Raw genomic sequence first — 14,014 nt, forward strand, 5'->3', positions numbered from 1 at the left:
GGTCGATTCTATGCAACACAGATGTGAAGCAGTTCTCAGAAACAGTGCTTGTACAACTAAATATTCAGTGACTCACAGGAAAGCTAAACCTTCAAGCATTTTTCAGTTTAAACAGTAAATGTTTGAGTTTGTAAAGAAAAATGCAGACACAATTTTTTTTCAACAGCCTAATACTCATTTTCTTGTACATCACGGGACACAAAATAGGCTATTCGTGACTAAGTTGGTTATATGTCACCTATAGGTGAATGGACACTGGCCAACCAATCAGAGAGGAAGTCCTCCCCTATATAACCCCCTCCTACACAGGAAGTATTTTTTGCCCATATCTGTAAGGTGGATGGTCACTGAAAGTGTTGCTTGTGCTCCAAGGAGCATACCTAAAGTCTGGATGGGTTCCCTGGGGAATCATGGACTTTAATCGGATCCATTCGGAAAGCTGCTTGGCCAAGATGACTGGTACTCAAGCCTCGCTGGATAAAGAGAATAGTCCTCAGGGGTTTTGCCTGTAATGCAGCCTTACGGCACTGGACCCTGCGTAACGGAACCCTGTGCAGTATAACACTGACCAAGACACTTTCCGGCAGGGTGCTGTACAGGTCCGAGTTAGGAGGTCAGATGCTTTGTTTATGCTGCCTGAGGGGGGTAGGAAAGGGCAGGCGGCATCCAAAGTGATTTTCACATTGGATCCCCCAATTGATCATTCAAGGCTATGGTTTGAAAGGTAAGGTACCACCCTTTTGGGTGACTGCACACTCTACTAGGAGTGTGACGGCATATTGGGCAATCCACTATCAGTGGTTCAGGTTTGCAAGGCCACTACATGGTCTTCGGTTCACACATTCACAAAGTTCTACCAGGTGGATGTCAGAGCTGCAGGGGATTCTGCTTTTGGCCGCAGAATTTTACAGATGGTTGAGTAGGTACTGAGGGATTGTTGACTGTGGCTATCATGGCGTCACCCTCCTCTCAAATTTTTTTTATTGCTTTAGGACATCCCACATAGACATGAATAGCCTGCTTTGTGTCCCGTGATTAAGAAAACTGGATTTTTTTTTTCTACATACTTGCCTATAAAATCCATTTCTTGGAGTACATCATGGGACAGAGGTCCCGCCCCTCTTTCTGGAATGTCATTGCTTGCTAGAAAAACTGAAGTACTTCCTGTGTAGGAGGGTTTCTATAGGGGAGGACTTCCTCTGATTGGTCGACCAGTGTCCATTCACCTATAGGCGGCGTATAACCACTTAGTCATGAATAGCATGCTCTGTGTCCCGTGATGTACTCCAAGAAATGAATTTTACAAGTATGTACAAAAAATCCAGTTTTTCTCCACTTTCTGCAAAGTAATAACAAATATGAAACCTTTTTCTTCATGTTTTGATTTGAAATAGACTGTGCAGTACTCCCAATGCATTTGTGTGTATGGAAATAAAAGCTATTATAATGATTTTTTTAAACATACTGCTATGATTTTGAAACAATTGTCTATACTTACCTTCTCCATGCACTGGAATTGCACAGAGTGGCCCGGAACTTCCTCTTCTCAGTTCCCCATTGGCACTTCTGGCTCCTCCTTTTTCTCGGTGTGCCACCAGAAGCTGCTGCTACTAATGGTGGCACGCCTGAAATGTTAGATCCTGAACTGCTCTGCCTGTGTCCATTCACACACACACACACCCCTCAGCTCCGCTGCCCCCACCCCCTCATCACAGGACTTGACCAGCAGCAGGAACCAATGGCTCCTGTTGCCTCAGCAAAGGAGGGAGAAGAGAGAGCTGCGGCAGACGAGCACTGCGCTGGATAGAGTGACAGGTCAGGAAAGTAGAACGATATGGGGGTGGTTGGGTGAGGTGACAATGTTTTAACCTGAACATTTTTTACCTTCATACAAGGAATGATATTCCTGTTGTGTTTTTTTTTTTTTTGCTTAGTTACAATACTTTTATTGTTATTTGATGACCAAATGTATGACCTACAGTGCAATGTGTTGAGCAAATGTTTAACCTGTGCATTTTTTTTTTCTAAAGATTACCAAAGTACAGCTCAGAGTTCTTGATACAAGGAGTCTTGCTTTAAAATCTGGGGAAGAACTTGCCCGGGCTAAAGCAGTGGTTAGTCAAGAGTTGGGGAAAAGAAAGCTGGAGCCAAGCACTGTTGGAGTAAGTGTAAACTCTTATTGTGTAATTAACCTGGGATGTGAAGGTAATCACTGCCAAGTTTTGAGGAACAGTCTGTAATATTGAAAAACATTAATTTGAGCTATTTATGTAAGATTGCTTTCCCAATCCTCCACTAGTAGTAACTCCTAGACTAGTTACTACTAGTGGTGCACCAGAATGAAAATTCTGGTGCCGAAACTGGAACTTCAGGATGTACTTGGCCGAAAACCAAAATGGACAGTTTTTTTAAAAAATCAATATACTTTTCAAACGCAATTTTTTTGGAAAGAAATGCACTTTAATGATTTAAAAAAAAAAAAAACAACAATATATACCCCAATCTTTTAGTAGAATATGAAAGATGATATGATGCTGAGTAAATAGATACCCAACATGTCATGTTTAAAAATTATGCACGCTCAAGGAATAGCGTCTAACTATGGTACTTAAAAATCTCCATGTGTGATGGTTTAATAATTTCTACAGGTTACCAGTTTAACGTTACAGAGGAGGTCTAGTGCTAGAATTATTGCTGTCGTTTGTGGCGATACCTCGCATGTGTGGTTTGAACTCAGTTTAGGTATATGGGCGTGGCCTACGTATGCATTCACCACTACGCATGAGGGGACGGGGGCACTTTAAACTTTTTTTTTTTTTTTTTTTTTTTAACTTTTTACTCTGTCCCTATTTAAAAATATATATTTTTTTTAATCACTTTTATTCCTATCACAAGGAATGCATTCATCCCTTGTGATAGCAATAAGTAGAGACAGGTCCTCTTTATGGAGAGGTAAGACCCCCACATCTCTCCTCTACAATGTAAAGCATTAGATCAAATAAAGCTATGATCTAGTGCTTTAAAAAAAGTCATTTTTTACAATGCGTCGAAATCTGAAGTAACATCGCTTTGGTCCTCCAAGGGCATAGAGATGAGTGGAGGCCATCCTTCTTTCACTTATCTCTATGCCCTGCGCCGGGATCGTTCAATGATTTCTCATGTAAGGGTGAAAACCACTGGGGTGTGGCAGGCGAGGGGCGGGGTTATTTTCGGCACCTGTATCGGTGCTTATTTTCATATCTGCCATTTATTTTCGGACGAAACGTTTCGGCCACCGAAATTTCGGTGCATCCCTAGTTCCTACAGTTTTTTTTTTTCCCCTCCCCATGCTTTGGCAGTCTAAGCTCCTGACATCATCAAGACAGATGAATGGTCCATAGCCATGCATTGGAAGTGTTGACACAGAGGGGCTTTCAACTGCTGGAGCATAGGGGAACTGTGCCAGGAAGCAGAGGATCTGGTAAGTAAGAGTGCTATTACTCTCCCTCAGGTTAAAGGAGCAGTCGGCCCTTGCACTGTGCTTTTTAGGTACAGCTAAAACCTGACCAATTCAGTCAAAATTGGAACAAAATCAGACTATTACACAAGGTGTTTTTCTGGCCATGTTGTTACTAGGGGCCTGATTTTGCTGTGTTCTGCACCCAACTGCTATTTTCATGCAGTGAGAAAGTTAGTAGCTATTAATGTGAACCTTTACTTCATGTTATGCTTTTAATGCCTTGCCTAAGAATACGGCACAAGTTGCCTTGTATTATTTTTTTATTTGTATGAAAAACATCTCGGCTCCTTTCTAATTTTGTTTTTCCTGTTGTGACTGACTTCATGGTTAAGCATTGCATTGGCTTTTTTAACTGGTCTGTGCGATTGCCTGGGTTTTGGAGTGGCACACCATGACCCAACTAGAGGCTACCCTGAAAGTGGTAATGAGCTTTGGATATAAGGCACTTTACAAACCCTGTTTTGGTTAAAATGTTACCTGCAAGCCACTGAGCACTTTCCAGGTCCAGAGCCATTGGCATTGCAGTGCTTGCTGTGTCTCTGACTCCTCCTTTAAGTAGGCTGTTTGGACTGAGCTTTGAGAGCCACTTCATTTGTTAAAATTGCTTGGGTGCCTTTAAAACCTACTCTTCATATAGTTCCTTCTACAGCAAAGGTTGATGTTGAGGGACTGACCTGTAGCGTCTGTAGAGTCGAGTGTCACATGTGTTCTTTCTTACCATTCATCCCCAAGGAAGCATCTCCTTGATGCTGCTTTGCAGATAGTCATGTGGAACTCTGATCTTTGGTTTGTTCTTACTGCCCACCTGCAGTGACCTGCTGGTCACCTACTGAAATCCTACCCTAATTGCTACTAGTTGTCTGTGTTTTGTGTGTACCTGAGGCCTTACTTTGTACCCAGAGTTTGAGATGCTTTACTACAACACAGATGCAGCATGTCTGTTTCTAGACAAAGGGGGCAGTCCTGCTGTATCAGGTGATTCTAGCTCAGACTCCAAAAGCTGTTCTGAAGAAGACTGTGCCATACCTTCTGAAGGTGCTGATATCTGCATCCTGGAATTCTGTCCTCTGATGGCTGTTAGCTGGGTTTTCTATAATTGCATTCAAGACTGTGTCCTAATTTACCCAGTTCCTTGCTCTTGTCACTCATAGGGGCTTTACGTGTGCTCTTGCGCCTTCCCTGTAGATTCAGTAGTTGATCTGTCTGCAGCCCTAGGGCTTCAACAGGACCTTGTACTCCAGGACCTTTCTTTGACTTAGCCCTGCTGTGTGAGTCTGTGGAGCGCAGCTCCATAAACACACAGCTCAGGAGTGAGTAGACAGTGTGCCTCCATAGCAAACAGCTTGCTATGAGTACACATTAAGAGGAGGATCAGACTGCCAGCGATAGACACGAGGAGCATCAGGACCACTCTGTGCAGTTCAACCTGCAAAGAGCAGGTGAGTATAACATACTTGTTGTTTTAATTAAAAAAAAAAAATCCTCCTTCAGGGGCTTTTACCCAGAGCACTTCAACACTACCCAGGCTTGAACCTCTAAGCCAAATTTCAGTACTTCCTTTCGACTTGGAGCACAAAATCCACCAAGTCTACTCCAAAGCTTTCTTTGCAGTGAAGGGGTGCTCTCACTTCCAAGAGTGGGAGAAGTCTTAGTTTTTCTGTCTCTCAACTCACACATTTGGGATGTCTATGACGCAAACAGTGGTTTTAAAGGGGCACAAAATAGCGCTCAAAATTCTACCTCCTCACTGCTTTCTATTTTCACTTCAACCCAGGGTGGATTTGATTTAAATCATAGTTTTCTACATAAAGACTAATTCTTGCTGGTATAACTTTAATATACAAGTAGATGAAGATTTTTAGAATAACAACTTTTCATATTAGTTTTTTTATCCCCAGTTTAATAGGTAAATCATTCATATTTGGACAACTTTTCTGTTGTACTCAGGAAGGTGAAAAATAATCATTACCTTAATAATAATTTAAATAGATTTATTCATCTGAAACAATAACATTCCAGCATATGTTATTTGCTTAAACAAACATCCATGTTTAACTAATTTGGCTAAACAAAATATATATATTTTAAGAGACTTAGACTGTCAGCCCCTTCCTCCTCACACTTAGTTTCACTTTCTTCTTGTGCAGATCTATTCCACTCCAAACAATCAGAAAAATATTGTTTCTATTCCCTGAACTTCTTGAAACTTAGCACTGAAGGGGTTGATTCTGTATTCATAGGTTTGTAGAAGTTAGGATTAAGGTTTTTTCATAACTCTGTTCAGGTTATAACATTTTTGCTGTGAAGAAGAGGCATGTGATCTCCGCTGAGTCAAATTTCAGTTTTGAGAACTGCAAAAGTAAATCGAGCATCTGTGATAATATCTTGTAGGCAGAGAAACTGCCCAATAATCTTACAAAAACCTCTGGAAGAGCATGACATTGTGAATGGATTACCGTATATACTCGAGTATAAGACGAGTTTTTCAGCACATTTTTTGTGCTGAAAAACGGCCCCCTCGGCTTATACTTGAGTCAACGTCTGCAGGGGGCTGCTGTCTCTTACCTGGCTCCGGTCCCACGATGATCCGGTCCAGGAAGCGCGGCTGCTCCTTCATTCGGTACGTCCACTGGATGTTCGCGCGGCTGCTCGGCTCCGCCTTCTCACCGGTGATTGGCCGCCAGAACTGTAGCTCGGGAAAGGCACACAGGCGGCCAATCACCGGCGAGGATGCGGAGCTGAGCGGCCCCACGAAAATCGAGTGAAGGAGATGCAGGTAAGTGTGCCGTGCTTAGGTGCTGCTGCAACCACATATGCTGGCTGCAGCAGCACCGTACTGGAACAGGGGTCAGCAAGTGTCAGTGGGAGGAATAGTGCCCCATCATTGGTGTCACTGATACCAATGATGGGGCATTATTCCTCCCACTGACACCAACGATGGGGCACTTTTCCTCCCCCCCCACTGACACCAACGATTGGGCACTATTTCCCCCCACTGACACCAATGATGGGGCACTATTTCCCCCCACTGACACCAATGATGGAGCACTATTTCCCCCCACTGACACCAATGATGGGGCACTATTCCACCCCCCACTGACACCAATCATGGAGCACTATTCCACCCCCCACTGACACCAATCATTGGATACTATTCCTCCCCCCCCACTGACACCAACGATGGGGCACTTTTCCTCCCCACCACTGACACCAACGATGGGGCACTTTTCCTCCCCACCACTGACACCAATGTTGGGACACTATTCCTCCCACTGACACCAATGATGGGGCACTATTCCTCCCACTGATACCAATGATGGGGCACTATTCCTCCCACTGATACCAATGATGGGGCACTATTCCTCCCACTGACACCAATGATGGGGCACTATTCCTCCCACTGACACCAATGATGAGGCACGATTCTTCCCACTGGTGTTCCCACCCTCGGCTTATACTCGAGTCAATAGTTTTTCCCAGTTTTTTGTGGTAAAATTAGGTACCTCGGCTTATATTCAGGTCGGCTTATACTCGAGTATATACGGTAATGGAATTTATTTACCCAAAAAATTAAACATATACAGCCTTATTCTACATAATTAAAAACCTAATCTTTATTTCATGATGGATTAACCTTTGGATGGTAATATATTTTCCTCAAAAAGCATTTTATTTAAAAAAATCCGATTTAAATAAAAAAAAATCCAATTTAAATCAAAAAAAATCTTTTTTTTTTTTTTTAAAAATCATTGATTTTTATCCACCCTGCTTCAACCACAATCTGGGCAGGGTCAGTCAGATTTGTAGAACACCCTGAGCCATCTTTTGTCCTAGTTAGTCATCATTCCATTACCTATGGAGGACAGGTTCAGAGTATTATATTTAACCTGTTGACGCTACCAAAACCCAACAGGGGTTTTCTTACTATCTTAGGTTAAAGTCCCAAAACAAGTATCTTTACATTCCAAAGTTTTGTATGAAGCTCCATCATCTCTTGGAGACCCTCCTGGAAGCCCATCTACATATTCGCATTTACCTCATAAGCATTTTCTGTGCTTTGCAGTAAAGGCAAAAATTCAGTTTATCACGCTGCCATTTGACCTATTCTCTGCTCCCACAGTATTCAAAGGTGCTATTACCCCTGCTTGTTCTCTAAAGGTGTAACTAAAGGCAAAACTAATCCCATTTTGGATAGAGTAAGGGAGGGTTATAACCCTGTCGAAGAAGAAGAAAAAAAAAAATCTGTCCTATAGGGAAGACATTTCTTATCTTCCTGTTGCATAGCCAAAACAGGAAATAAGAAATCCCTCCACAATGTGGGAATTCTGATGTTGGTTTTTTTTTTTGGCGAGCTTGTTGCTGGGCGGATTAAAAACGCATATTAAGGCTCCATTTACACTAGGTAATTTCATATCGGGGGGAGGAAATTGCCACTATTCTGAAATCGCGCTGTGAACAAAATGTGAAAATTCGCGTGTTCAGGTGCCATTCATTGCCCAACAAAATCTTGCAATGCCCAAAATCAGTCGGAACCTTTTTTGGGTGTCCCGTGATTTTGTTTGCACAATTGTGGCGCGTCTGGTGTGCAGAAAAATGCACCGCGATCGCAGCAACTGTGGTCCACGTTTTCAGCTTCCATCGAAATGACTGCGCGTTTTCACAGCGTGTTTTCAAATCGTGGGCAGAATCACATCGAGTCCATTCACAATTTTATATGCCTTAGTGTGAATGCGTGCGTTTGGGGTTTTTTTTTTTTATTCTTTTTAAATCTGTTCAACAACAAGTTAAACAAAAAAAAAATTTAAAATGCACTGCAAAAAAAACCACAGCAAAGCTGATAAAACACAAACTGCATTGGTGTGAACCAGGCCTGAACTGCATTGAAAATGCAGCAAAAACACACCGTAAAACTGTGGCAAAATTTCGGGTAAAATTGAGGCAAAATCACAGGTAAAATTTTGGCAAAATCGGGAGTAAAAACGCAGCAAAATTGTGGGTAGAATAATGGTAAATTCACAGGCAAAATTGCATATTCAGTAGCCATTATTGGCACATTTTTTCCTATCTGCAAAATGTCGATAACACTGTTTGCAGCCACTTGGAACGCTGCCCCATTGGGAGGTACAGACCAGAAGTCTGACCAGAAGGGCTGTGCCACAACCAGTGGTTGGGGGGAATAGGAGGCATAGCAGCCACTGGTCTTACAAACAGGAAAACCACAGGGGATTAACGGTTTTATTTGAAAATCATCAGTTTATTTCAGAGCAACTACTGAGTAAACCAGAAGATGGAGGACATATTCAGTGAAGGAAGGAGGTCAGCAGCAAGGACATGGTAAAATGTTTTTGCCTGGAGTTCTGCTTTAAGAGTCAAGCTTAGAGCTAAGACATTCATCCGGAAAACTTGACTCCATTTTCATCCTTTTCTCAGGGCTTGACAAGTGACATCCTGCTTTATGATCTAGCATCTCTAGGCCAGTAACTAATCTCACAGGTGTGCACCTAGAGGACTTCTGTTATCCTTTTTCAAAGTTCTATCAGGTTAATGTACAATCTTCTGTGGATATAGCTTTTGACCGCAAGGTTCTTGAGTTGGCTCTGTTGACCCTTGTTATTGTTGGGTATGTTGGCACAGTTCTGTTTTCCTTGTTGTTGCCCACCCTTTTTATTCATTGCTTGGGGATGTCCCAAGATCTTTGAACATAAGACCTTTGGCCTGTACTATTCCAGTAAAGGAATCTTGACTAGCCTGCAAATTCCGTATCTTGGAGTACAGTAGGGGACACAGACCAACCCTCCCCTCTTCCTTTTTTGTTTTTTTTTTTTTTTTTTTTTACACTGCATCGCTTGCTCCAAAACATGAGGTCTCATAGAGTAGGGTTATAGGTTTACTCCCAGGGGTGTGTCCTCAAAAGATTTGCCAGCGTCCAATCACCTGACGGTACCAGCCTATAACCCAGGGTCTATGAGCCTGTGTCTTGTACTGTGCTCCAAGAAATGGGATTTACAGATAAGTTGTTGTAAAAAAAAAAAACCTTATTATTTAAACAGTTTCATGGTCTTGGCTAAATTAAACCTTTTGCTCTTTGAAGAAATATGTGTCCTAGCTTAACCAGTTTTGCTTTCATATTTTTAGGCTAATAAGATGTTTAAACCAAATCCGGGATCAGACAGCCCCAGAAAGCAGTCGGCAGAGGCTATTGCACTCGAGAAGAAGCGACTGCAAGAATTAGAAAAAGAATATGCTCTCAAAATTCAAAAACTTAAAGAAATGCAAGCTAGAAAAATTAAAGAACAGACTGTCCACTATCCACCTGTGATTGAAGAGCAACCAGAGTTTGTACTACCACAACCATCTCTCCATGACCTCTCCCAGGACAAAATAACCCTTGACGCAGAGGAAAATGAAGCAGAAGATGAGGATTTATCTACTTCTGTTAAAGAAAGACGGAGATCATTCCGTGATGTAAACTCCTTTACCAAACCTAATTTGAAGCACACTGAGCTTACACCTTATAGGGACAGCAATGCTAAGCCTTCTAAGACTTCTACAGAGGGACCAGAACTGTTTATGGGTTTAAATATTGATGAACTTAGAAGTCTTTGGTCCTCCAGCTCTGACTTGTTAGCAGAGCTTCTTTCAAGGGGAGACTCATTACTAGTACCACAGGACAAACTGTCTTCAGGAAAAGTGAGTATTGTGCTTTCTTCTAGTCTCCGGTTGTGCACATTGTCCCAACTTCTTTACAAATTATGTATATATTATTGTTGTTATTATACAGGATTTATATAGCACCAACAGCTTGCTCAGCGCTTTACTATATATATATACACCACCATTTGTAATAGGATTTTTTTTTTTTTTTTTTTTTAGCAGAGAGACATGTAGCAGATTACATTTTGGCCTAAATTTATGACTAACTTTGATTTTTAAAATGTTTCTACTGGATATGCTTAATAGCAAAAGGCAAAAATATTGTTTGTTTTTTTTCTCAAAATTGTCGTTCTTTTTTTATTTATAGCGCAAAAAATAAACACACAGACTATTTAATACCACCAAAAGCAAGCACTATTTGAAGGGAAAAAAAGGACGTAAATTTCCTTTGGGTGCAGCGTTGCATGACTGCGCAATTGTCAGTTAAAGTAACACGCTGTATCACAAAAAATGTCCTGCTCAGGAAGGGGGGGGGGTAAATCCTCTGGAGGGCAAGTGGTTAAATTTCACCTGTAGTCTATTTTAAAGTGTTTAAAAGTAAACATTCTGCCAATGTACTGACACCAAAAGATACCTGCTGTCTTCTGTGTTAGCTAGAAAATGCATTTAATACAGGGGCCTGACTTTATGGCTAAGCTCTACCAATTGCTATTTGAATATTTAGTGAGAGTGCCTTTACTGGCTGTAGAGGAAAGGCGGTTAAGACAGGCTTTAAGGCCCACCATTGTGTTCTGTTGCATTACATTAACTCACATGTATTAACGTGCATTTTGATAAACAAGCACTTTCCAGTGTAGGGGGCTGCTAATGCAGTGGACACCCAAAAAAAAAAGACCCCATTTTCTTGTAACACTTAACCCCTTAACGTTGGCACCTCCCAGGCCTTTAAGAGGTTTCTGATGCCGGGAGGTGAGGTTCAGAAATCAGAAAGCTCCCAATCGCAAGTAACGATTGGGTGCTTTCCATTAGGCGACTATAACTGTGCCGGGAGCGCATAGGGTACTTGTTCTCTGCACAGCTTTATTTACATTTTGGTACGCATATATGTAGCCTCTTGGCGTCAAGGCCCACCCACTTAGAGGCCGTATATATGCGTACATTTGCACAAACAGGTTAAGAGACAAAGGGTCAAAAGATTTCTGAAAAATATGGGTTATACTGCCACCTTCAGAAGAACTGGAAACTAGCAAAAAATATAGTTAGCTGATATAACCCCTCCCACTCTAACCAAGCGTCACTTTTTTTGCTAGTGTCCTAAGAAATGTATGTCTTTTTCCATCAGGAAAGTGCAGACCCATTTCATTTGACTTTTTTTTTCCCGTTTATCAAGATATTTTCTCTTGTTCACTGGACACAGCCATACTTAATATCAGGTGGGTTTGATTTTGCCACCTACAGGAGCAGGATGCTAGGTGCAACTAAACTAAAAGCACACTTCTGGGGCGGCCCTCCGGAGGTGGCTTTTCCCCCATCTGCAGCAACGAGTTCAGTTATTTTATAATGTGTTCGGAGTTAGGACATGGAGCTTTCTAGCTCCTGGTTTTTGCTATTTGTACATTTTATTTTTGCAGTTTTTACTGCCAGTCAATGGTTTTTTTGTTTTGTCTTCACTGCTGGGCAACAGACTGGGTATTCTAGATTCCTGTTGTCTCTCTAGCATCACCAAAGAGTGCCAGCCATCCCCAGTATAGGGCAATAACTGTCACACAGGATGGCCTGAAGGGGCATGCCGCCTTTGATGCGTACGATGGTTGGATCGGTTTCATCCGTTGCAGTGTCAGTATTGGCCAACAACACCTGGATCAATATAGGATCAGAGCTGGTTTGTCCCCACACCTGGATATATTTTTGTTGAAGTACCAGGTTTGACTCTTACTGGACTGTAAGTAATATCCATGTTTGAATTGGGTGCATAGCTGTTCCCTTGAACCTCGGTGATTTTGTTTCATCTCCTTTCACTCAACACCCCCCTGCATACATTTATTATTTGGGGCAGTGTTAGTTCTCACTAAATTCGAGGCAGTATGATTTCCATTAGATAAGGTGGGTATAGAAAAGAATCACCCCTCCTTTTTTAAAACCATCACAGTTTTTTGCTTTGCAGTCTGAAAAGAACACACCGTTTTTGTTTTATCCAGCTGTATTTACTCAGTGCAACTTAAAATATCCAAAGGAAAGATAGAACACCAACATGTTGAGGGGGGAAAAAAATAATAATAAAAATAAAACAATCACTCAGTTGGAGAAAGGATCACCCCCTTGTCAGTATTTTGTTGAACCATCTTTTGCTTTAATTAAAGCCTTTAGTCTGTAGTCTGAGGAGTGGCTTTGTTCTTGCAACCCCCCCATACAAGCCACATTTGTGTTGAATTTCTGATATTGTGACACACACACAGTGACCACTCTTTGTCATATATTCCTGCAACATATTCCTGCAACTGCTCAGAGTTGCTGTAGACCTCTTGGTAGCCTCCCTGACCAGTTTCATTCTGGCTCTTTCATCCAGTTTGGAAAGATGTTCTGATCCAGGGAGGGTCCTTATTGTACCAAATACCTTCCACTTCTTAATAGACTTCACTGTGCTTCTAGGCATTGATAAAACCTTTGAAATTTTTTGTATCCATCTCCTGACTTGTGACTGTCCACAGCTTTATCCTGTAGGTCTTTTGACAGTGTCTTGCCATCCATAGTTGATTGTTTGCTTCAGTTGCACTACCAAGTACTAAAATGCTCCTGGAAAGCTATTTTCATGGTGAGCTAATCAAAATGATCAAAGCTGATCACTTTGAAAGTCAAATTGCTTTGTGTGCCATTGAGAAGGTGATTGGCTACACCTGATTTGAGTTTACAAGTTGTTTTTAGGAAAGGGTGATCTTTTTTACCAACTCAGTGATTCTGTTTTTGACTTTTTTTCTGACATGTTGGTGTGATACCTTTCATTTGGATGTTATAAGTTGAGTAAATACAGCTGGATAAAACAAAAACTGTCTTCATTTCAGGCTGCAAAGCAACAAAATGTGATTATTTAAAGGGGGTTATTCTTTTCTATACCCACATCTTTCTTGATAAATTTACCTTTAACTGTTGTGCTTTGAGGTACCTCTATCCAGAGTTTTATACTACATCTTCCAGTTAGTGTTGAATAAACTGCAACATTTATTGAATTGGAAATATGAGTACCTTTTTTGTTTTCAGTTGGAATGACCCCTGATGATTTGATGAGGGTAAAACCGTTAATTTACACTGTGCTGAATCTTTATATAATGGTGTATGCTTTTTTTTTTATTTTTCCTCCAGGTGACACCAGTGGATATGGATTTGATTGCTACACAGACAAAACAGACAGATCTAAAACCTTTTCCTTTTGGGACATATCAGAGCCCACTTCTTGTTTTCAAGTCCTATAGGTAAGAAGAAATGCACTTTGGTTTTATGTTAAATTCCCAGTGTAGAAAATGACCATCTTTCCAATAGGTAGATATTTATAAAAAAAAGCCTGTCCATGCAGGAAATGTTTTGGCTAGTTTTTTGAACTTCATGCTGATAAGTTGATTTACTGACCAAGAGAAGCAGGTAGGCACAAGTGAAGTTAGAACTAATAGTTTGCATTCTTCCTTATTAAATTCATGTTTTAAGCATGGAATTAACATTGTCAGAGTGACAGCTCAGCAGTGGCAGTCGCCTTGATTCATGTGAGATTTGCCTTTAATTGGAAAAACAGTTACAAATACAATGTAGTCTTTTAGTTGCAAAAACACAGCAGTTAAAAAAAAAGGTTTGATTTTAGTTCTAATTTATTAT

At 41.2% G+C, this 14,014-nt stretch overlaps 1 protein-coding gene across 2 annotated transcripts in view; it reads left to right on the forward strand.

Moving 5' to 3' along the window:
* Nucleotides 1-14,014, forward strand: part of ZFC3H1 (zinc finger C3H1-type containing) — a 109,970-nt gene that overhangs the window by 50,306 nt on the left and 45,650 nt on the right. For both annotated transcript variants that reach the window (XM_089674102.1, XM_089674103.1), the window contains exons 14-16: nt 2,031-2,162; nt 9,635-10,189; nt 13,511-13,620. In XM_089674102.1, the coding sequence (XP_089530228.1) occupies nt 2,031-2,162; nt 9,635-10,189; nt 13,511-13,620 (797 nt within the window). The remainder of the gene's footprint in view (nt 1-2,030; nt 2,163-9,634; nt 10,190-13,510; nt 13,621-14,014) is intronic.

The sequence above is a fragment of the Staurois parvus genome, unplaced genomic scaffold, assembly GCF_062004578.1.
Source record: "Staurois parvus isolate SC_StPar_1 unplaced genomic scaffold, SC_StPar_1.0 ptg000147l, whole genome shotgun sequence".
Taxonomy (NCBI): domain Eukaryota; kingdom Metazoa; phylum Chordata; class Amphibia; order Anura; family Ranidae; genus Staurois; species Staurois parvus.